General features: G+C 32.5%; 1 protein-coding gene across 8 annotated transcripts in view; it reads right to left on the reverse strand.

Moving 5' to 3' along the window:
- LOC119073572 (homeobox protein orthopedia) overlaps positions 1-25905 on the reverse strand; it is a 69007-nt gene that overhangs the window by 41252 nt on the left and 1850 nt on the right. For 5 of the 8 annotated variants that reach the window (XR_005087049.1, XM_037179134.1, XM_037179133.1 and 2 more), the window contains exons 2-7: positions 25296-25549; positions 18546-18706; positions 17735-17893; positions 3986-4064; positions 3774-3908; positions 3425-3547 (exon numbers count right to left, since the gene is read on the reverse strand). Coding sequence is in view for 7 of the 8 variants with exons in the window: in XM_037179134.1 (XP_037035029.1) it covers positions 3425-3547; positions 3774-3908; positions 3986-4064; positions 17735-17893; positions 18546-18706; positions 25296-25329 (691 nt within the window). In the remaining variant the exon portion in view is untranslated. The remainder of the gene's footprint in view (positions 1-3424; positions 3548-3773; positions 3909-3985; positions 4065-17734; positions 17894-18545; positions 18707-25295; positions 25550-25905) is intronic. The other 3 variants (XM_037179135.1, XM_037179137.1, XM_037179138.1) reach the window with 3 other exon arrangements.

Here is a 25905-nt window from a genome sequence, read left to right on the forward strand (position 1 = left end):
AGAGCTCCACGTGTCGTAAACAACAGTTGGGGTGGTGCTGGAGGTCAGACCTGGTACAACGGAGTCCTCACTGCATGGAGAAATGCTGGTATTTCTGGTGTATTCGCTATTGGAAACTCTGGTACTGCTTGCAACACCGTTGGATCACCAGGAGATCAACCACTTGCATTCGGTGTTGGATCCATCACAAGCACAAACACACTATCAACCTTCTCTAGTGTTGGTCCAGGCCCAGGAAACGCAGTGAAACCCAATGTTGCTGCTCCAGGCACAAGCGTCGCATCTGCTTCCCACTTGAACGATACTGGTCTACGTACATTGTCCGGAACCAGTATGGCTTCTCCTCATGCTGCTGGTGGTGTTGCTTTGGTCTTCCATGCTCGTGGTGGTACCGTTGTTGCTGCACAAGATCGTCTCCAGACCACAGCTTTGGCTCACTCATCTGGTGGCAGAACCTGTGCCGCTCGTCCTGAAGGTTCCCGCCCCAACAATCATGTTGGACACGGACGCATCAATGTCAACGGCGCTGCCTAAGCGTGTTGATTTTTCTATGTAGCTATTTTTTTTGTTTAAATTATAACTTGAATTACAACTGAATTCTGTTTTAAACAATTCGTTTTTATAATCTCAATGTTTTGACGACACTATTAGTTTCCTTTGACCGTATTTCGGAGGGTAGTCGACTGGCTACGAATTTTATTAGTGAAATATTCGCAGTCTCTGAGAAGTGTATTGTGATACAAGAATTAAAAGAGAATCAAAAACGAAATTTAACGTTACCTAATGTGTCAAATGTGTATTTTGCAACACCCCACAATAAAAACAATCGTAAAAAGTTCTTAATTAGTGCGGTGTCTATAGATCAAATTTCATTAGTGCAATTTCTATGTGATATATTGTACCAGCGGTAGTGAGCATGGATATGACAACCATCATTGAAAACCACAAAAATTTTAAGAATAAATATTTAAAAATCAAATCAAACCTATTAAATTCGTGACTATAAAACATTAATTAACAAACAAATGAGAATTTTTGTTATTTTTAAATGGAAATATTTCGTATATGTTCGTGTATTTTTGCTTGAATATGAGACATCCGCATAGGTTAAATATCAAATTTTAGAGAGAAAAAAATGTTCCATTAACCAATTGCAGTGTTTCTACGTTTCGGTCTATAATATTTTTTTGTTATTTTTGGTCAGCCATTTTCTGTTGAATATATTTTTACTAATTGAAAACTCACGACTTTTCGAAATAAAATGTTTAATATTTACATAAATAATTCAAACTTTAGTTACTGGTTTTTTTTTTCATTTCGTTTAATTTTTTTTTTACATTTAACTTTGAAATGGATTCGAGTTTTAAATATTTATCGTCATTACGTATGGCGTTGTTTATTTATATACATATTTTTTCCCTATGTTTATTGCATGGGACAAAAAATTAATAACTTTGAGGTCACCGAGTTACGCGACGATAAAAAGGAAAATGTATCAACTTAGTGTTAATTAAAAAAAATGTGCTTAATACAAACAAAATTTTAGATGTAGATGAATAGATGGACGATATATCGACATTAAAAATGTGAATGTCAGTTAATAAACAAACATTTTATGTTTGTCTTTAACGTTAAATTTTGATTTATTTTTTAATATTCAATTATGTCATCTCGTGATTGTTCAAATCGTGAGGTTAATGGGACTGGCCATTATAAATGTTATTTTGTGGGAGGCGTTCGACTGCGTACGAAGAAATGCTTTCGTAGTTTAGAAATCTTTTAGAAATTTTTTGAAGATCGATAAAGGATTTAAGGAACTTAATTAACAACAATGAAAAAATTAAATAAAACGTGTTCTTTAAGGTCGAAAGAACCGTAGTTAGTCTTTGTTGAATTAATGCATCATATCATCCTAAACAATACAATAAATGCCAGAATTTTTTATAATTGAAGAAGCAAACAAACACGTTTTTAATTAAGTAAAACAATAAAATCTCTCTACAAAGGTCGACATTCAATTTTGTGCACTATTTCGATTCAGCTGTTTGATCAGCTGATCCATGTAAACAAACAAAGTTAATTAATTTTATAATCAGGAGTAGATAAAAATGGCTACATTATGCCCAAATTATTGATAACGACAACGACGACAAGAGTAAACAATGGACATCCCTGACTATGATTCTATTATATAGCAAAAAGTATGATAAAAATGTTGAAGTGATAGATTTTGTATCAAGCAATACAAAATAACTTACACAATTGAAGTAACAGATTCGATGATTTTTTTGTGATCTTTTGCAGTTTTTGTATGAATGTTGATGAAATAACTTATGTCTGAAATGACACTATAGGAAAAGAAGTTTTTTTAAAGAACATGGGTAATGATCTTAAATAATTTACTTCGTTAGCATTCTTAGAATGTCTGTCAGAAAGTTGATGAACACTTTCGCTGAAATTTATTCAATTTTAATGTTTTCAATCAAATAAGTGCCAATTATATTATCGAAAAAGTAAAATGATACATGTGATAAGTGTGCTAACTTAAGTATTTTATTGTTTGTAAATAAGTGGCAAACTGATAAACGTGCACTTGAATTTGTTGACCCACGCTGCTGCTGATACACTATCTAACAAGAAAATTAATAGCCACCAAATCTAATCTGGTTGATTGATTTTGGTCAGAATTTCTTTGTTTTTGTTTCATGATGTAATTCTTCCTATACGACGGGAAATAACCTTTTCACTAGTAGATATCGTTCTTGTTTTTATTGCTTTGTCTGAGGGAGGTTAGAATCTCAATTGTCAAAACAATTTTATTGACGATAGACTTACACTCCCTTCTCTCCTCCGGAAAGCGCAAACCTTTTGTCTTATCTCACAATCTCATTTTAACTGACGCCCTCCGATACTTTTATCCAACTTAGTGAGTGATCTCTACTTTTGTCCGTGTCACATAATGATACTTTTCGTTATGAGTGCGTAATCTTTGATAATATTTCGTCCAAAGTTACAAAAAGGCTTTGTAAATGCATTGTCTCACGATTTACTTTTGGTTCGGGCTGACCTGTTTATTTTTAGGTTAACCCAAAACCTAATCTTGACCTGCACCTGAATTTTCAATTTCGGATTCAAATCGATTCGATCTCGATTTCGATCTGAAATAGGGCTTTACCTGAACTTGAAAATTTTCAGATCAGGTCCAGATCAGATCAGATATTGAAAATTTAGATTCAGGTCGGGTTCATTTCGAACCATTTTAGGTTTTCAGACCAGATGAATCCGCAATTGGTAATGAGGTTCAGGTCGAGCCTGAAATCCTAATTAGAGTCAAAATAAAGCTCGGGTTTCAGTCAGACCAAACCTGACCCGTTCCGAGTATTGTTCACAATCGATATAAAAATAATTCAAAATTCGACCTCACCCAAAGCATTCAGTCCATAATGTTGATAGCTTCCAGCACTCATAGAAGATATATTAATTCCTGAATTTAAACCGCTATTTAGTGAGGAGGATAGTGAAGATGATTGATTTAGTTGACCAAAACCTTTAATTGTAGCAGAAACAAAACAAACTAAGTGTTAGTGTTGTTAATTAACCGTGCAAACTAATGCTAATACGCTCTAACACTTAATAAGGAAAGAGGTAAACAAATCTTTCAAGAAAATTTCAACAACGAAGCGAATAAATCTACAACAAAATTGATTTTTTCTCAAAAATGACTAAAAACAAACGGCCTCGCTACAAATCCATGCAAATTTAAATTAATTTACCTGCCGTCATCGGGTTCACTCCAACGCTCCATCTATCACCTCCAAACATTGAACTGCCGCATAATCCTTCGCCCATTGCAATATTTGTGATGTTAGCACCAAACGGCGGCAAACCATGCGATGGCAAAAGGGCACCTAGTATGTGGAATGTAAACACAATCGTACATTATAGAAAAGACAAACAATTGGTCAACGGTTTCGTTTTGATTTACAAAAATCACCTGGGGTTCGGAAAACATTCGTGGTCTTCTTTCGCTTTTTCCATTTCGCTCGACGATTTTGAAACCAAACCTGAAAGTAGAACAAAAGTAAATATTATTAATTGATAAAGAATTTCGGTTGTCTACTTTTTATTTCATTTCTCTTCTTCTTCGTATGCAATACCGAATCACGGAGGGTATAAAACATGGAAATTTATTTAATGCACATTCCCTTCTCTTTCCCATTTATCTATAAAATGTTAGGGATGTTTTGTGTATATCCCTGATTGTCTATTTTTGACTTATTCGCATGTGACGATCCGTGTGCTACACATAAAACCAAAACAACTCGCAACGCAGCATACAGAGACTATAATAATACTGTGTACATATAATGTGAATATGATAACAGGTGTGAAATGTGTTTCTTATAATGCACAATTAATGTTGCCGAGACACCCATGGGGAACATAAAAGCAAGGGATGAGATATGGAGTAAAGTATACGTTAAATATTGATTTGACTTATACACACATTCATAGTGGTGATGTGCGGCATATATTCCAAGTACTGACATTGTTTTTAAATAGAATTTCGTAGACTTTTGATGAAAATAATGAGCAACAATTTTCTCTTACAAAAATTGGTAGTGGTGAGAATGTCGCATAATTTATTCATTTTAATATGTCTGACCACTCCTAATATGGTAATAAAATGGTCTGGGTCGCTATAAAATTAATAGAAACTGGCTGTGCTAAAAATCAACGTTGAGACTAGATTTAAAATTAGGTTAGACGAACAATTAATATATTTGGGAGAGTTTAGTTTAGACGAATGATGCATCAGCATTTAAGAAGCTTGCACTAAACTGCATTTACATATTTCCGGATAGGATGAAAGTACCAGTATTCGACCGTGCATTTAAATCTGGAAATTCTTTTGTGTTCTATTCTTTAAACATGATAGATCGCAGGATGCAGATGCATGGCCGAATACTGACGCTGTTACCCTATACTGGTTATTGAGAATATTGTTGACCATGGTCCATACTTGATATGATACCTGCCGACTAACAATTTAATCTAATATTATTTCGATATAACAAAAAATATGATCGTAAAGTAACAGTTCGTGTGTATATACCTGTAAGTCCGTATGGTGATGTTACAAATACATTTTTTTAATGTAAAATTTTCCAGAAAATACTACTCGTTTATGTGATATCCATTCACAAAGAGGTTCGATGACCGACCAGTGTAGGAACAGCCCACATCAACCCTTAAAAACTAAAATAACCGTTTAAGGACCAACAAATTAACCATAGATTTATGAAGTAGAGTAGACGGGTAAAATGAAAACGCTCATCTCGCATAATATTCGGAACATTTTCTATAAACTTCCATCTTACGCAAAATGAAACGAATAAAGAAAATCTTTTTTCGCATCATCTCTTCAAATGTAACGCTAAGAATCTATTTTATGTCATGCAATATACGCTCTCTTTTATAGTTCTACCGTGCTTAAGTGAATAAAGGGGATCACACAAAATGTAGTAAATTTTTAAGGCTCCCGTTGTATTACGCTTTGTACATTTTATTCCGATCTATGGTTATGTGTCCTGACAAATTTATTTATTACGTTTAATATTGAAGCAATTGAGAGAACTTATTTCCATGCAGAATTTTTCGACAAGTGGCGCTGCGAAAACTCATCGAATCTTCTACAAATTACGGAAAGCCTTCAAATAGACAGCAGCTATCTACAATTGCCACTTTAAATGTAATGATAACAATATCAATAACATTAGGTAAACGGTAACAAAGATAAGTTAAAGACAGAAGTAACATTATAACAAACCACTTCAATGTTCATGAGATATACGAGATATCCAATATCAAAAGGTTGTGCATGAAGTGCATGTTTGATGATTAGTATCAGAGTCATCTTTTGATAATTTCTTGACAAGAGCGTCAAAGCGATTTCCGATTATGTTTTTGCAAATTTCGTTTGCAAGATATTTATAGAGCTAATTCAGAAATCTGTATCTTGAGTGACAATAATAGTAGATTAATGTAAGCAGATAATATGTCAAGTATAGGTAAATGTTACTGAGTGAAACGCTAACATTACGCTAAGATAGCAAAGCTTAAATGATAAACCGTACATTAAGTACAATAAAACTGGAAAACTGCAATATATGTGTTGTACAACTACGGGTAGTAGCTTCATCTTTCACTCCTTTCCATCGCATTATCCTTTAAGTCAGCCTTAATCCAAAACATTTTATTTACATAGCGCCATTTCAAGCACAAAATCAATTTCTGTCGTCAACACACATTTCCAGACACGTTACACACACAAAATGCAATCTTGTTCACTACCTTTCAGTTGGTGTCATTTGTATGCATTGACATGATGAGCTTATGGAGGCTGGAAAATTTTTATTCAAACCGCGTTTAAGCCCGAATTTTATCAGAGATATATGTTGCGTTACATATTTTAGAAATTGAAAGAGTTGATTTAAGGATGTCTGAACGTTTTTTTTTTGCCTTATATTCAAATGTTCGGCAGAATATTGATTGCATAGATTGGTGTAAGCCAATGCAAGTGCAGTAATACTTTGTGTGAGTATGAAACGACGTTGTGCACGAAAAAGAAAGTCGATTTAACCGTAATGTGAATGTAAATTTATGTATCTGGTCTCTTATCAAACTTTCCACATGAATGTTAAGTTACAGTTATTGCTCCATAATTTATGTAAGAAGGACAGCTGCTGGTCCTTGAACGGTAGAAGATTACCTACATCGTGTTAGAAAAAACTATTTATTTGTTTTGGCGATTTGGAAGTTATGTACCGAGCCGAAGGCGTGGTCATAATCAAATCGTCCAAATAATTACTCAACAGTTTTGTACTAGAAGTATAAATGCGAGATTATCGTTTCAACACAAAATGTGACGACAACTTGTACTAACGTCTTCATTATTTTTATCTAGCCACACTACCCATTGGTTAGGGCATTCACGATAAGAAAATTACTTTGACAGAATGTGAGTGAGTGTTATGACGTTAGTATACTTTGGTGAGTAGTACCTCTACTGCTTTGATATTTTTGCTTTGACTATTGGAAATTATGTATGCTGAGCTGAAGGCAAGAATGACAATTTCCTCATGTCCTAACAAAACAATAATTTATATATTTAGCGTATGTGTCGTACAAAGCTTGGCTACAAATATTATCACAGTTAAATTACGTTCGTCAGAAAATAAAAGTGTATCACATTTGGTAGCACACTAGAGCTGCAGATCCAACTCTATTAGCTACTCTCGAACACACTCCGAAATCTCATGTACAAAACAATAATGAGAACAGTTGACAGTTATTAAGATATTTTACATGTATGAAAGCAAGGTTCCACTTTAAAGAGTCAGATAACTTATTCTCTAAACCAATTTCACAGAAATCAAACTTAAGCATGTAAAACTACCAAACTAATACGATTTTTTCGTACACAAAATTCTATCGCTATATTATCTCTACCAAACTAGACGACGTTCTATTCACATCATCTCCTGAAAACGTTATTGCATAGACAACGCAGTCTCAAAATTTAATTAAATTTTAATAATAAAAATTTGTTAGCCATTTTCCTTTTTTGGAAAAGCAAGAAAACTTTTCCACAAAAAACTTCTCCAATTCCAAAGAAATATTCTAAAAATTAATCACAAAGAAAAAGATTTTTTCTTTTATTCTTTGTGGCCTTTTTCGAATAAATAAAAAAGGAAAACCGAAATCTATATTGTGTTTGCCACATCTACCTTTGTAAATATTTCATTTTATTTATGGGCTTTGTGTAATGTCTGTATATATTTTATGCGATATGGTGCTTAAACGGAAGTGGGGAACACATTATACGAAGAGAGGTTGACTTGGGAAAATTGGTATCTGGGGTATGTTGTAGTCATGGCAACGGTTTCAACGACGGGCGCCAATATCTGTGAAAGATATTTGTAACTTTGGAAAGTCATGCGCGAACATTTTTTTTTTCTTTATTTTTTGTTCTTCGTCGTGTTGGAATTTCAGTAAACAAAAGCAGAGTCAATGGAATTTATTATGTACGTTACCATATGAGAGTATAATTTAATATTTATGTTGGGATCCAAACAAAATTATCAAATGAGACAGAAATGTTTGTACTTTGTTTAAAAGTGATTTTAAGAACAGGTAAAATATACGTTTGTACCACATTTTGTAATACGAAACATTCTGGGTTGTACTTCGGGAACCTAAACTGTCGCAATAACGGATTGATAATGTGTGCACCAAAATCGGTTGAGTAAGAAAAATGTTAATTAGATTTGAATGCACTGGCTTTTCGTCTAAGATTTTTTCGGTTACCTAACCTTTTTGAAAAACTGGAGTTATATCTTTGTACTGCCTTTTGACTTAGTACGGCAGCAAGTGGCATTCAGGTGGAGTAAAATAGTTTACCAAGTTTATGATACTGTAAGTTTCAATAGATTATCACATCATTCATTGCACATCATTGTCAACTAAATCTTCAATTGAAACAACGCACTTCAAGCAAAAGTGCTTCGAGGTACAGCTGCCAAATAGAGTACTATTTTGTATGTATACTATTTTGTCAATACCAAAATTTGTTTGATGCACTGTCCAGTTTCAGTACTCTATTTAGAGTACCACTAATACGTTGATTATTGATTTACTCAATTTCTCGATCCAATGTAAACAAAAACACGTACACAAGGTTTTTGTTCCTACGTAACTATATTTTTACATCATCAGCGGTCTATAAATTAAACATTAAAACGAAAAAGTCATGTATCACTAATTCATAATAGAAAATAATTAGATAAACTCTGAAAAATCGGAAGTACCACTAATGTTTGAAGTGCTTGAAATGATATTTGTTTTGTTTTCAATCTAATATAATTTGAACTGTAATAGGCGAATCATAGAAACAAAAACAAAAAAAATCGAACAACAACAACAGTAACAAGAACAATTCCAAGGAGGTCGAACATTAATGAAACTTTAAAATTATGAATCAAGAATGATTGTTGAAATAAGCCAATATGTACTCTCATCTAAACGAAACGGCCTTCAACCTGTTACACACGGCAAACATATGACCAGTATTATTATTTTATTACTTACATCGATTAAAGTATTTTTAATTGGCCGATTTCAAATCTTGTACTTCAATAGTTTTAACAGGAATTTCCTGTTACCCAGAACTTGTCATTATTTTTGTCGTCGTTATCGATAACAGATGAACAAATTTATGTGACAGAATGATGCGAATGTCTCGTTAAATGTGATGATTTAGATTTTGTTGATTGTTTATCGTAAAAACTTCGAAGAGAAGCGTTTTTCCAGTTTTTTTTCCACTCACTGCATTCAGCATAAATTAAAATGCAAAAGTTATACACAAAGTTTCGCATTAAATATTTTATTTTCTGCTGAAAAGAAAATGAGAAAAAATTGTTTATTCCCAAACTGACGTTCAAATAAAATACGATGCACATCTAAAGTAATTTTCCTTGTACCTTCCACTCCCATGAGAGTTGAACAGTGTAGTGCTTAATGCTGAATGAAATAGCTCCCTTTAAGTAGTTCTTGTTGAAACATTGAAAATATTTGTCAAAACTGCACCATTCGGACAGAATTTGACAGGGAGTCTGCCTAACGCAAAAAGTTGAAAATTACCTTTTATTTAGCTGGTAAAGTATTAAGTGTGTTTGATAAATGAAGTCATCACTCTTGCTTATTTAATATGTGTATTTCATACACCTGAGTGTGAGGTTCTCATGAGACAAGATATAACACAAGGCCCAGCGGCCAGTCACATGAACATGGAATAATATCATTATACTGCACTATATAGTTTCGAAATCTGCATCGTTCATCGGTTATTTTATGGAAATTGTTACTTTAAAACTGAAACCATTAATAATTTGAAGCCAGAATAATGAGTTGTTCAGTAGCCAATCATAAATCCCGTCCCAAACGGAGGAGAGTGTGTTTTACTATTTCTACACATTTTTTTCAAATCTTACTTATTGATTTGTTTATTCGAATCAATACTATCTACTCTCTCTTTCTCTATCCTACTCTGCATTAAATTCACGCATTATTTTGTAGCCAATCCTTAAAACAAATATCCGAAAGCCAATGACTCAAAAACCATACCGAAATCATACCATCCGTCGGAGGGTAAATTTGTATAATGAATCCTGGTTTCAGACTGACTTTGTATAGCGAATTTAATACATAATAAACCAGAATTAAGGGATTACATTCAAAGTCAACTTTGGGGACCCCTTGTTTGTTTGAGATGGTGTGAATGACAACGTATCTGGGTTATGTTTTGTAAATTATACCGAGTTAAATCTATTGTTGTGCTATTGTAGTTGAACGTTGCTTTTTGGTGCTTGCAATACAAATATTATTGTTCTTTCCAAAAATTAAGTGTGTGTACATCGTGTCTTAGGGAATGATAAGAAATGTGTGACATCACAGTCAAAATATGACTAGCCAAGTTATATATTTGGCATTTCTCAAAGTCTTAACATTTATTACTAAGCCAATCAACCTACGTATATTGCAACTTCCTGAATAAAATGAATCGCTTAGAATTCATTACACAGCACAGAAATCTCGTTTAGCTCTTTTAATCCCAACGATTACAGCATAAGTAGTCGAAGAAAAATTAAATAAAACTTTTCAATTCTCCACAAGACTTTCTTACCAACAACGGAATGCTAAGAAATTAGTTTTGTTGGAAAATAAATATCTACTGCTGCCATCAAAAAAGTTTCGATAATAGAAACTGTAGTTTTGTGACATTAAAGTATATATTCAAAGCAGAACCTAACTTTAACAATTCAACAACATTTAAATTTTGAAAAATGCACCTACAATTGGTAAGAAGAGATAGACTGATTTTTGCATTTTCCGCCTGATTCAGTTAATCTGTGCGTGTGTTGTTCTAAATAAATGTAGTTCTTCAAAATCTAAGACACATAACTGAATATGGATGAAATTTTAATAAAAGGTAAGAAAGTTTCCAACGTAGTTTGGTTAGCTGTACTTATAAGTTTCGACTAATAATATAGCTCGAATAGCAATTCGAGAGAAGCTACGGTGTAAATACCATTGCTACAATTCTTTGATTGTGCCACCAATCTCTTCTCATATATGTCTATTTTCGCCTCTTGTTGGAAAATAGCCATCCGTGAATTATTAATATTTATTTTGCTGTGTTGTTATTTTTCGACTAATTTTAGGAATGATTATCTACCACTATAATACGTCAATGTGCCGAATTATTTTTAACATTTTGCTAATTATCATTAGCAATAGAGCAATTTATTTGGCATGCCCTAAAAGCTTTGTAGAATTCCAAAAAAATGTCACTTTGAAAAAATGAATTTTGTTTTATGGTTTGCATAAATTACGAAAATATTTTTTAAATATCTTTTAATTGAATTTAATTTATATTCGAAAAATAGCAATGAAAATATTTAAAAAAAAAATTGCGACCATTTTAAACAAAGCATTTTTGATCAGCAAAAATCTGTACTTTATAATCCCAACAAATCGTCGAAACAAACAAACAACAACAAAAAAAAATCAATGAAAAACAGTAAAACAATTTCAGGTCCACACGCAAACCATCCACCCACAAAACTAAACTCAATTTGAAACATTTAATTTCCATGTTTATTAAATATATTTGCCACGTGGCTAGCATTAACAGCTATTTGCTCATTCAATTTGTGTTCAAATCAAATTCAGCGTAATGTATTATCGCACAAAATGATGCGTGCAAGTGAAAATGATGTTGTCTTTACTCACAGCGGGTCAATGAAAATGTGTGTATATAAAGCGGAAAATTTATCGATTGGTCTTTTTTCTCGTATTTACAGTGAAGTTCGTGAGGGTGTGTTTTACTTTTACATGACTGACGAAACTCGATTTAAAGTAACGTTGAGTTTTATAAAAAGTGAAAATTAAAATATTTATTCGGTTCAGTTAAGTGGGTTTAATAAAGAAGCAGAATCTATTGAACCGGGATCTTCGGTGTCAGAAAATATCCTCCTCTTAACCTGTCACAGACGACAAGCATTTTAGCAGTTTTATTATCTGATCTATTACTTTACAGATTGATTTTAGAAATCTTTCACTTCATTTGTTTTGAACATGCTTTTTGCTATATAAGACCTGATTAGTCAGAGCTTGTCGTTTATTATTGTTGTCGTTGTCGATAACAGATGACAGCCGTCTGTAACAGGTTAATGACCATTTTTTTAGTCAGATTCGATTTACGCAAATAACTTTTCACTATCAAATGTCGAACATGGTCCATCGGCCATTCAACATGAGCATCGCTATTCTAATTACGTTTGTAAAATAAATTTGTATCCGTATGAAATACCATTATCCTACGATACACACCAATATTACGTATACCTACCACACCCCATATCATCAGTTAATATTGCCGAGCCGCACAAACTGGGGTTGGAATGTTATAAATCTTATAGTAAATCTATTTGGTATTAAGAGCACATTACAACACAAACTATTTATCAAGTCGACTAAATCCATGACTCCTGGGTAATAATATAAATGTCGACAGTCAGTTTAACATATTTTGTTCTCTGGTACTGTGTTTCTAGATGACGAAGGATGAAAATCGATTTGAATGGTGCGCTATTCTGTATTTTATATTTGGGTTGCAATAAATTTTTTAATTTGGATTTTATATGTGGAACGTATATTTCTTAGCATTACCAAGACGAATGTTAAATATTTTACGATTTAAGCGAAATATGGAATTGATTGACATTATTTATCATTTCTCCCATACCAAGCAACTTCCAAGACAAGACGATCATTCCTTTTTAGTTTTTGTATCAATTAACAATGTAGTTGACAATGAGGAAGCTGATATAATATTGATTGAAAAACCGTCACACTGAATCGCGATGTGTCTTTCAGAATAATTTCTGATGACACATGACAATCATAACCGGTGAAAGGGGTTTTAAATTTTTTAGCGATTAGATTCACTACTTTCCAACCGTGCTTCTAAGATATACCTCGTTCGACTGAAAAGTAATTGAGAAAACGTGCAACGTTGCCAAATAAAATTTAATATATCGGTACGGGTATCCACATAACACCATGAAGAACAATAATTTTTATGAAATAAAATCGGAGTTAATAAACATGCATATAAAACCAATTTTTCACCCCTCATTTCAGAAGCGGCTTTTTTATGCCTAATAATAGACACACATACGTAAATTCCGACCATATGTAAAGTGAGGAGTGAGCGCTAAAGTCATAATAAATACGCTTATAAAATGCATTAAAAAGTCATGACACCATCAAATCAATTATTTATGGTGACACCGCAAAAATTGATGAATAAAAAACAACAACAACAACATTTTTTGATGAGATTTTCTTGTTTGCTTTTTTTTTGGTAGATGTTGTTTTTTGTTGTTGCTTCCTCCATAGATAGCTTTTGGTGCACAGTGATAACGGTAATAGAAAAGTCTGGGAGGGATAGAACATATCATAGTAATGTACAGGAGTAGATTCACTAATCTATTCTCGTCTATTTCGAAAACGGTTCGATTGAGATGTTTTTGATTACGTGATGTGCTAAATGTTTTATCAACTGACAAAGATTTACAGAAAACTCGTTAAAACAGATAGTCATCATGCTCTTAGCTCTTATAAAAAGCAAAACATATGCAGTAGCACAAAAGAACTACAAGACTTGGTGTCAAACACTAGACAATACTTTAAACAAGAGAAGTAACAGATTTAATCGTTATATGGCTATTCATAACAGCCACATTGGTTCCGTAACGTAAAAAAGGACAGACTGATCCTACTTCTAGTTCTTCCATAATGCCATAATGGCGAAAAAACCAAATTTTCAAACGTAATAGAAAGATTTGCTTGGTCGGAAACGACGAAATAAAATTTTATCACAAATTGCTATGGCTATAAGCGACATACACCTACAACATCCGATTACGTTATACCTCCCCAGTACATACGTATAGATATGGTCTTACAATGGCATATAGCCTTGTTATGTGCATGGAAATCTCGAATTTTTAATTTAATTTTAAATGAAATGTCGCAAATCGAGAACATAAAACTAATTTCAACAAACGACCTCATGCTGCCATTTAATAGGAGCTCGAAAACATAAAAATTATTGAATGGGCTTTATCACATCCCCATTGAATGATATTCTGTGAGACGATGAGAATGTGAATTTCATTTGGAGGGATGAGGAAAAGTCGGAAATTGTTATCGTTTGAGGGTTTTGCATATTTTTTTTCGTAAATTCAATTCCAATTCAGTTTTATCGATACTTTATGGAATATTGGCTTTTATAGTGTAACATTCTAACATTTTGCACTCATGGAGCAATTAATATAAAAATTTGTTGTTATGACAAAAGTTCTTTTTGTAGCTGTACTTAGTTGTACTAAAATCACTGACTCCACTGAAGAACGGTTGAAAGGTTAAATTCTAACCGGTTCATTCAATACGAAATGTAGGATATGCGAAGCAAGAATTACACATTTCGAATATTAGCCAAGTCCTTTAAAAAGAAAGTTTTAACACAAGATCCCTTGGTAGTTGGACCTTTTAGCACCAAAAAATCATTATTGCGGAGAGATATGCATGAAACAAACATTTTTTATTTGGGAAATGTCTTTTTGTGACGGTTAGTGCATAACTCTCCTCATTTTCCTCAGAGGCCTCAGAGTATCTTACAGGACTTTAGAGAATTCTATATAATTTATAGTTACAAAGCTTTTTCTTGCCACTGGACATATCTTTGTTTATCCACTTTCCGCCTACAGAAAAGTGTACTGGAATTTAACTGAAAGCAAAATCTTTTACTTCGTTTGTTTTAACATAATTTTTTGCTATTTGATTAACCGTTTCTGAATGGTAACATTGCCATCAATAACTGCTATTGATCTGAATATGAACTATTTCAAGATCAAAACCATTCAAATATTCGCAAATACAAACGCAAATCCAAAAAGGAGTCTGACGCCTATCGTGAAGTAAATTAACATATTTTTCCCGCAGGATTGTCCAAAATGTATGTGAAATTCTTTTCTCTTTGAGTTTTTTGTTGGATTATTTTTTCAGAGTCGTACAGAGTTATTAAAAACTGCAACGAAGCTATAACGAACTTTTACACGTTTGCACTTTTATCTTCAGTCTCTAATAAACACAATGTAGTGTTCTCTATTTTCTTCGTTTTTTCTTTTTATTTGCGTCGGAAATATTTTGTATCCTTAAAGAATGCGGTAATTTCATTTAAATTAATGAGTTCGAAAAAAGTTTGTCCATTTATTTTGAAATCCCATGAGAAATCGAATAATTATTTACTTTCGACGCCCTCTAAGAATGGTAAATACGAATTCCAAGGTAACTTTGTTCGTGGTATTTTTCTCTAAGTTATAAATTGAAGTTCTGATCAGTTGTCAAGGACGTTGCAAAATGAATGTAAACAATCCGTTACCATACGCATGAAAATGCAAACACAACAGTCGTTAATTTCTCATGTTCACACCCAATATTGAGTCAAAAATGAATAACAAACAAGAAATCGCACAGCCCATTGATCAATTAAAAATAATTTAAATTCAATTTGAAATAAGTAAACACAATGTTGAATATACAAACGAGACAGAGTCTTTCCAAATATCAAACCAAAAAATAAAAGAAAAATCGATAACCTCACTTCAATAATCTAAACAAAACCCAAATTCAGCTGCTTTAAATTATGGTTTAATTAAAAGTGATTCATCTAATAAAAACAGATGTTTTCTTCCTTGTCAGATTAATCGAACCCCTCCTTAAAATCGACTTATTTCTATAATCTCCATCTAAACGAAACACATAGCATGGAAGTCAACATGTATATGGCAAACGTAACGAGTAAATTATATTACTGTTACAAAATTTACATACATGGTATAGATTTGTGTTTACGAAATCGTTTATCACCACTTCTGACCCATCCAGCTCATACCAACTACATTCACACCCTTTTTCTTTCAAAATGCTTCCTGGGGATGTATATAGTAACAATAAATTCATGTACATACAAACAGAGTGGAAAGCCGAAAAGAATATGACGACGTTGAGCGACTAGGTCAGCTATTTTAGAATTCGAAAATAAGCTGGCGACAGCGTGGCCACCCGTAAAAGAATCGTGCGGCGCATGCTTTTTATTTATTTATCAGAACAAACTTCTTGGAGATAATTCTTATTATGAAATTTAAATTATTATTCACGCCGTCAGTGCGCCTAAAATTTGAATTTTGAGTGAACGATTCGATGAAAAAGTGAACCAAAAAATACATTTCAACGCTTCGTTGTATGAAAATGACGCTACGTTAGAAAGACCTCCGCACTTTCCATTTTGAATTTCGACCGCACTTACGGCGTGAATTGCCAAAAAAACGACGATCTTGACTTTCTTTCAGAATGAAAACTATTGCAGATTTAAGGGGAGGTCCGTTGACATAAGACGTCACATGACGCCAGACGCTCCGTCGTCAGTTCAAATTAGTAATATTCGAATATTTAGTTTGAATTTTCGCCAGATTTAGGCGGCTGAAAAATAGCAGCTCACCAATCTGAACACAAATACATTGTCTACGTATGTTTAGTTCATATAACCAAAAGTCGATATCAAATTGTGCTCTACCAAAAACACAGAGTCACTTCGTGGTATTGGAATGGTTTTTGCAGTCTCATATCATTTATGTGGTTTACAATCCAAAGATATTAATAATTTGTACGAATATTGTTAGGAATGGTTTAGTCGGATATAATATTGTCAAGACAACCTGAATAATTGCTCAATGATATATGCATACACGTCCATTACACATTTTGTCCGAAATAAAGCAAATAAAGAATTTGAAATCGATTGAAATTTCGGTCTTTGTATAACATAGATAGAGTTTTGTTTATAGTTAGATGTATATCAATGATGTGTGCTCTATGCATCATTGAGTTATATCCGCAGACATGAACAATTGAGGATTATTTACGAGGGAATATTTCGTCGTAGAATGAGCTTGCATTTAAATATTTTTAGCTAAATTGACGCTTTATGAATAAAGTCGAAAACGTTAGTCGTCACGCGTCAAAAAAGGCATATTATTTCACTGGGGCTGAAAACAGAGTTCTCAGGTAGGTAGTAACACGAGGTATTTCCATCAAACGTCCATCTCGAACCTCGAACTTTTAGTCGTTGTGACATGTGACAGTTTTTGTTGAGCGGAACTCTCATTTTGATTGGTGGAAGGAAAAGCGTGTTTTAGATAAAGAAAACACAAAATTATTGTATGTGTGGGTGTACTCTCCTCGCCAGATTGACAGGAAGGACGTGAACTAATGAATAAAGAGAGCAATTGAAATATTAGTCATACATTATCATGTACCGTATATATGAAGTCTTTAATGTTAAAATTTTGACTAGTCAAGGACATTCATTAACTTACTACCTTTGCATCCCTCCCTAAGCAATCAGTCCGTCATATTAAAATAACTGAATTTATGTAAATTACATTCACACTCCACATATTTAACCACAGCTCCGGCTAAATCGACAGTCAGAGTTTTTTTCATTACAAACAATTAAAAGTTTTAATAATAAATTTTAACATACCTGAACTCGAGATTCTGTTAAACCAATTCTCATGGCTATTTCTTCTCTCATGAATATATCCGGATAGTGTGTTTTCGAAAAACATCGTTCCAATTCATTTAATTGAGCTGGCGTAAATCTGGTTCGATGTCGTTTCTGTTTTCCAGACTTTTCCGAGTTCTGTGCATAAAAAAATTCTTTCATTTGAAACTGTCCACGGACAGTGTTTTCTAATTCGTTAAAATTTTCTGTTGAAAAATGCAACGTTGGACTACATTCACAGATAGAAATGGTGGGTTAAAATTATGGAACTGCGTGGAACTTATTCTAATTATTTTAACATCATTCAAATCACTTGCTAGCGCCTTAAGAATCTCTCATAGTTTAGAGATTTAAGTGGCAGCAAAGTTTCAACATTTAACCCTCAAGGAGTTTTTTCTTCTAGTAACAATGATTCGATATAAGCTCTGACGACATAAAAAAAGGAATATGTAAGACGGTATGTTGATTATCGACCAGAGTGTAGGAGGTCCCGGGTAAAATTTAAAATGTAAAATGTATAACAAATTTTGATTATCGAAATTGGATATAGGTCTTGAAAAATTTAAAATTCTCCAGGGATCCCTTTAAGGCATTTGAGTAATTCCATGAGGGATTTAAAGTTGTCTTTTTAGAATCTTGATCTTCAATTCAATCCCGAAAAGATTTAAGTCTAAGAGCACATTTCTATCTGCGGTGTCGTCTTCGGTCATGAAATGATTTTTTTAGTGAATAATGAAGTCTGGTAAAATTAGGACAGAAAACTTTCTCAGCAAAATCAGCCGTACTTTACCTGATCTTGGTGGATATTATGTGGTTCACACAGTCCACTGGAAACATGCAACCGTCCTCCACCATTCGATTCTGAATTTGTGGAGTTTGGCACTTGACCGAATGAACCGGTTGCATGTATTGATGTTAATGCCGATTTGGGTAAATCACAGTCTTTTTGACCTGAAAATGTAAGAATATTTATGAAAGTTTTTTTTTACAATTTTTAATTCAGAAAAAAATGATTTTTTTTTATCACAAAACGAATGAAGCAAAATCCAATATTTTACCTTAAAGTATAAAGTAAATAAAAACAAAAATTTAAAAATGTATTATACAAAACGTTACCTATTGTATGCACGAAGATTCTTTAAAAATATTTTAACACATAGGTGTGATAGCTATAGACTGTACGTTGAAAATAAATATTAGTTCTTTGGTCCGTGACGATTTTAAACGCATAAATGTACGAAAGATTCTTTAAATTATTTACGGTGGATAAGTAACATGTAGCTAGTAAATTTTTTTAATTTTATTTAAATTTTGTTTTATTTTTGAAATAATAATGCTTTTAAAACGCATAAAACGATGACCGTCTGAATGTTTCGTTGTTGTTGCCTTTTTACTCATAATGTAAGACATATGCACCGTACATAGCATTTTTGGGTAAACATCCAAAGCGTAAATATGAATGAAATATAAATAAATTATGAGGGATCGTCTCGATTTAGCGCCATCCGAGATAGGAGAAAAAAAAATTGTAAAATTTGGTCTGTAACTTTGAATGCTATTGAAAATTTTAAGTTTATTGACTTAAAAACTAGTGAGTCTCCAGAATTAAAATTTTAGATAGTTCGAAAATTGTCATTAGTTTATGAAAATGGAAGCTTTAACATTGTCACAGTGACCTAGATAAAATTTAGAAATTTTTTCAATTGTCAAATCAAACTCCGTTATGGAAAAAATTCGCTGGTATTGTAGACACGCCGTTTGTTGACCCATGGTTAAATATAAAAAATTCTAAAAACAAATTATAGTTCTCGTTTGCTACACATTATTGGAAATTGAAACAAAAGCGCCAATTGAACAAATGACAAAATAAGGACTGTTCGATTCGATTTAGGTATGGAAGAAAATTACTAATTTAGCCACCGTGACCCGAAATGTCCTTTCTTAGAAAGAAAGCAACTGATAAGGTAAACTACGCATCATGTTATCAATAGACAGAGTCACTTGTTTTCTGTATGTTGTTTCTGACGTTGTGTTATTTTTTAATAGTTATTTGTGTATCTCACTTCGTTCGGGCTACAACTCGCGAAATTGCCTAAAATCAAACGTCCAAAAAATGTTCATGTAAGGGGTCGAAAACCCGAGAAAAATCTCGAAACTCCCTCATTTTGGGCCCCGACACATGAAAATGATTATTACGCACTAATGTAGTAAAATATTACGCATCAACGAAAACAAAATGTTCAAAAATCTGTCGCCTCTACAGGCCAACCTACTTGGTGGATAGTCCGATACTTAATAGCTATTTTCACAATAAGGTAGTAAATGTGATTGTTTTGCGCACTAGATGTGAGATTGCCGATGCGAGCGAAGCGAGTTCAGCAACACATTGTGCGCGCAAAAACCCATTTACTACCGTGTTAGGAACAAGGTTTTATCTTCTGTAATGTCATAATCACCATAATCACCATAAAAAAACAAATTAAAAAAATCAAACTGAAACATAAACACGCCATGACGCCGTCACTCATTCGTTTTCCCCACAAATAAAACACACATGCATCTAGTATAATGTCAAGAATTTGTCAATTTTCAGTCAATAAATGAGAAATTATCGAAGTTTTCCGTGAATAAATGTGAAAATCGAAGTTAGCCGTGCGCAAATGACCATGTATCGAAATTTTCAGTTAATAAACGTACGTTCTGTGAATGACGTGTTTAAATCTAGCCCATTTTGATTCTAAAAGTGACACTCAAATTGTGAATATTATGACATTACAGGAGATAAAGGAATGTTTCGATTTTGAACCAATGTCAACCTGATTTGATCGCTGATATCCTTACATCAATTATGGCCTACCTGTTATTTACGACATTAATTGATTTTTTTTTCTTCGAAAACTGAAGATCTTATTAAAAATATATATATAGACAAAGATCTAAGACGTGGAAAGACGTCGAAAGTCCTGGAGCTTCACTTTACTATGCTCTTTTACGTTTTGACCAACTAGGTCAAAATCCTCCGTTTTTGGTCCTATTTCCTTCACAAAACGAATGAAAAACGATCGCCTTGCTCCCGTCTATCACATTGAGTAATACTGTGGTTTTTCGCATAAAATATTCATATTTCACAAAAACAAATTCATCTTCGTAGAACAGAATGCACCACTGTTCTCAGAGCATTGATCGAGAAAAACAGACTACAAAGCAATAAAGAATGCAAAATATTTGCTTAAATCACAACAGGTAAAATATTTCACAACTAAAAGTTAAAATATTACTTGCAACGGAACTTAGCTGGCATTTATAATTATTTGCTTTTGACCGCGTCAGATGCATACGTATGATGACAAAGTTTATATGGTTTCTACAAACCTTTAAGCTTTGATTTTATTACGATCAGTAGAGACACTACACATCTTCAATTCATAAAAATAAAACTTTCAATAATTACAATTATACCATTTTTTATGCGTATGTACCTATATAACTGGTGAGCCATCGATTTGATGTAATCGATGTAAATAAAAGAAATTTTATAATTCCGTTCCATTCATCACTCTGTTGAAAGCACTTGCTGATGAGAATTGTAAATATAATTATGTGTGATGTTTCAGTAGCAATAGTCATTTAAAAAATCAATTGCTTGTTATATTTTGAGTTTCATTGTGATTTATATGAAGTGAAGATTAATATGTAGATGGGTCGGCTTCAACTATTAAACTTTTAAAACGTTTATAAAGCAATACACGAAACAAAAAACAACAAGAAGAAAAAAAACGGTAGCTGACATCAACTGTACATGTTAAAATTAACACTTCAATAATAAAGTATCGAATGCTTCGAAACGATATGAAGAATATGAATGGTTCATTTTGCATTGAAATTTCTAACAATTTCGTGTTTGTTCTGGATTTTTGCCTGCAATAAAATTCTGAGAATTGTTTTTCCAAAAATCACTTAATTTTGTTATTTAATGTGCATTAGCATAAATAATAGCAGTTTCTTCTGCAGACCAACTTCTAACCATTAAAATTGCACAAAATCATAATTTAAAGCAATTACAAAACCGAAATGCAAATGACTAAAATCCTGGGGATTTGAGTCGTAATCAAAAGTTAGTGCCATAGCCGAAAATGTACATAATATACCGACTATCATAATGTACCTATATATACAAAACTAAATCCGTCGTTTATTATTTTGCGGGAAAATTTTATTAAAATTATTGCGCTTACTGCAATGTATAGGGAGGTGATTACGTAACATTGTTGAAATAAATTTTCATTTTTTTTTAGAAAAACACAGCCCTTCGGCCGGCAATTGTTCAGTGTCTAGCCACATTTTTTTTATCATTTTGAGATCACACGTTTTGTTTATTATTAAATTATGAAAGTCTCCATTGAGGTTTGTCCAAAATATTTACCAAAACTTTATTTTTTTTATTTTGAGCAAACAAAACGATGATCACAGTTCTAGCATATCATTTTGGGACATTTGTTTATCGAAATAATATTAGAATTCCAAATATTTCGGTTGAACAAATCGTAGAACAAATTACCATTTTATAAAGGTCATTTGACAATTATGACAATAATAAGATGGAAGTTCTTGTTGCCTAGTGTCCTTTATTGTATACATAATTGGAGAAAAGGACCATTTCTGTCATGTGATTCGAATTTTTGGATTCTGTATTTTGCTTAACGAATGAAGAAATATATTTTGCTGTTGTAGAGTTTTGTTAGATACGTGTGCGTAACTACTTAGTTATTATTCTGTTCTGGAGTATAGAATTTACAAATAATTTTTAATTAACCCACAAAATAGGGATTGGAGTGGGATTTTGAATTAGAAAATTCAAAGATTCTCGAAAAATTTGATAATTGAGTATGTTCGGAAGGCAAATAGACGCCAAAAAACTGCAAATATACGAGAAAACAGCTTCCATAAGCAAATAAGTGGAAGTGTGACAGCATTTGCCCTCGATGACTCTCGTCATGTAAAGTCCAATTATAAAAATGGTCGCAGCTGGAGGAAATACACTAATTCTTCTCAACGTTTCTTTGTATTAGTATTAGCGTCCCAATACGAACTTTTCCAAATTTTCATTTACTAATGCAAATACGAATAAACGTGACGATGAATCAGACTGTTTACGGTAGCTCGTACTGAATTTTACAATTGATAAATACCTCAAATACCTCAGCTACTTGGAACGCTTGGAACTGACACTAATTTGTATGAAATTTCATTACTAATGAATTTGACCGACGCACTTCAAGAAAAAGTGCTATTAATGACAGCTGCCAAATAGAGTACTATTTCATATAAAAAAAATTGTCCGAATTTTTTTACAGTGTCAAAATTTGTTAGATACACTGTTCAGTTTCAGTAACCTGTTTAGAGGACCACACATGCTTGAAGTGCGTTGATTTGGCTCGTAAACTGATGTTTACAGTCTTTCCGATTTTAATACACAGAGAAAAAAGTCGGATTAAATGTTTAATCTACGGAAAGATTACGAATATTTTAAATATTTTGAAAGATTTCGTTTCAATCTTTTTTCAAAGATTACAAAAATTAAATCTTTCGATAGATTGCGTTTCGGGTTAAAATGGCTAAAATTGATAGTAGCAATAATATTTTCCATACGCTTATGATACTTTTCAATAGTTTTGCCAGGCTCAACTTCCTTATCGTTGCTCATACAGATTTATGATAATAGTTAATTAAATAATTGGAAAAATGAAAAAAAAATGTTGCCTTCGATTAGGATTTGAACTCGTTTACTATGATGGTTACCTCAGCTGGTACAAAGGTTTCGTTCAGAAGATTATTTTTTAATCTTTGAAAGAGTAAAATCTCCGCAACAACGGTTCGAAAATAATCTTGCTAAGATTAAGAACCCAATAGCTCAGTGGTAAAGTACAGGACTGGAGATACGGAGATACCGAGGTGAACGAGTTCAAATCCTGATCATAGTAAGTAAAAAAAAAACTTTTAATTTCAATTAAACAAATAAAATTTCCAATTTCAGAATAAATAAATAAAACAAATAAGTCTAACTCCAATATTCAAATAAATTTTGGAAAAAATTTTTTAATTTCAAAATAAAAAAAATTGAAATCTCTTGGAAGATTTCGATCTAATCCATCGACAGATTATTTTCGAAAGATTAAATGCAAGTAATCTTTGAAAAAATTAGATTTCAATCCAAAAATAAATTTGGTCCTATATGTAATCCGAAAAAGATTTAAATCTAATCCAGGATTTTTGTCTGTGAGAGTGAGTTACTGAAAAGGAATTTTATATCCAATTTTTATTGAACAATAACGGGAGTCACTTGGTCGAATGGCCTTCGGATATAAATGGCATAATAAATTATTACGAATTAATTGGTAAAATAAATAAAATAATTTAATTTTGGTCAAGCCATTCGTACAATGGCCACAATAAATTATTGAATTACATATTTTGACATTCTCAACTATTATTATTGTCAAAATTACATAGATAAAATGTATGACACCACATGAGAATTCAATTAATCGCAAACATAACTTTAATTGCTTTTACAATTAATTATACGATTTGTGTGTACGGCCATTATTTTGACCATTTATCGTGCCGTTTTTTCGGTGTTTTTACTTTTTATGTGTTGTTATTTTACTGCTGGACATCTACGATATAAATAAGTACAACAAATTGAAATAAATGTAACGACAAACATTGTAACATTGACTGGATAAATGGATTATATGCGGATGGCTTAGAAGTTATGTATATGAATGCTGAATACTAATTACATCAGGTTTCATAGAAAGACGTTAATAAGAACGAAATGTTAGAGACACTCTAACGTACACGACGAGTTTTGATCTTCTTGCAGAGTTTTCGAGAATTTAAATTTAAAAACTCTAACAATCATGAAGCAGTAATAAGACCTCACCAGATATAAAAGACCAAGAACGATTCCATTGTGAAGAGAGGATATATAATAAATATTTTGCACCTGTGTCCAAATGTTTATTTTGACGAGTTGGTGATTGTGATCCTAAGCCGAAGGCGCGGATCATAATCCAACTCGTCAAAATAAACATTTGGGCATAGGTGCATATCATTTTTTCTGTGTCAATGCAACGATAAACTCTAACATAAATTAAGACATCTAACTTATTAGACCCAAGGGCGCTGTAAAAATATTTTAATTTTGATTTGATTGGAATTAACAATAAAAACATTGTTGACAAGTTAACAATTCTCCGACGGAACAAACCGACAATATAAGTGTCTTAGGAACGTTTTTCTGATTCAATTTTTCAATTCATTTATCTGCCTAGCCTCACAATCTTGTTCATTGTACAGATCTCGATGCATTAGATTAAGATAAATATCGGGCATTCGTTGTTCTATGTAAATCTAGTACTTTAAAGTCTTAAAAACATAAATTAAAATGTGTTTTAAACTAACATTTCTAGATGTAAGTCATAAAAAGCACTCATAACTAAGGTAGCCTTCTTCTTCCTATCCACGATAAACTTACCTCCAATACTCCCAGAAGTCAGATTATTCAGCATATTTGCCGAAAAATTCCGTATTGATATCGCCGACAGTTTGTCGTTGTATGAATGCACGATTAAACTTTAATTTATTAAAATTGTATCACTATAAATTCCATTTCGTATATTTGTTTTTCATTCAGTTGTTTTATATCACACAATTTCATTTACAAAATATAATTAATTACAAAATAACCATTTTACTATGATGTTAAATTTCCATGTGCACATTGTCCAGCTGTATTTTAATTATTATGTTTAATTATCACAATTATAATTTAAATTATTCATCATTGGTAATCAATGAACGGTGTGATTTCCTCGTAATTATTATGTTGGATTATTGATATAACATCATTATTATGTCGGATGTTCGATTGGAACAGAAACACGTATCATATGATACAAGTCGTTCGAAATTAATCAAGATGCAAATAAAAATAGTTTTTTAAATGTTTCGGTAGCTAAGCAAAGAAAAGACATTAATTTAGCCCTAAACGGTTTCAAATTTCAGATTTTTTTTGTAATTCCGACACTCAGCATGAAAACTTGTGTACGTATCTGTTGTAGATGCTGTATCTCAGGCAATTTCGC

The sequence above is a fragment of the Bradysia coprophila genome, unplaced genomic scaffold (assembly GCF_014529535.1).
Source record: "Bradysia coprophila strain Holo2 unplaced genomic scaffold, BU_Bcop_v1 contig_138, whole genome shotgun sequence".
NCBI lineage: Eukaryota > Metazoa > Arthropoda > Insecta > Diptera > Sciaridae > Bradysia > Bradysia coprophila.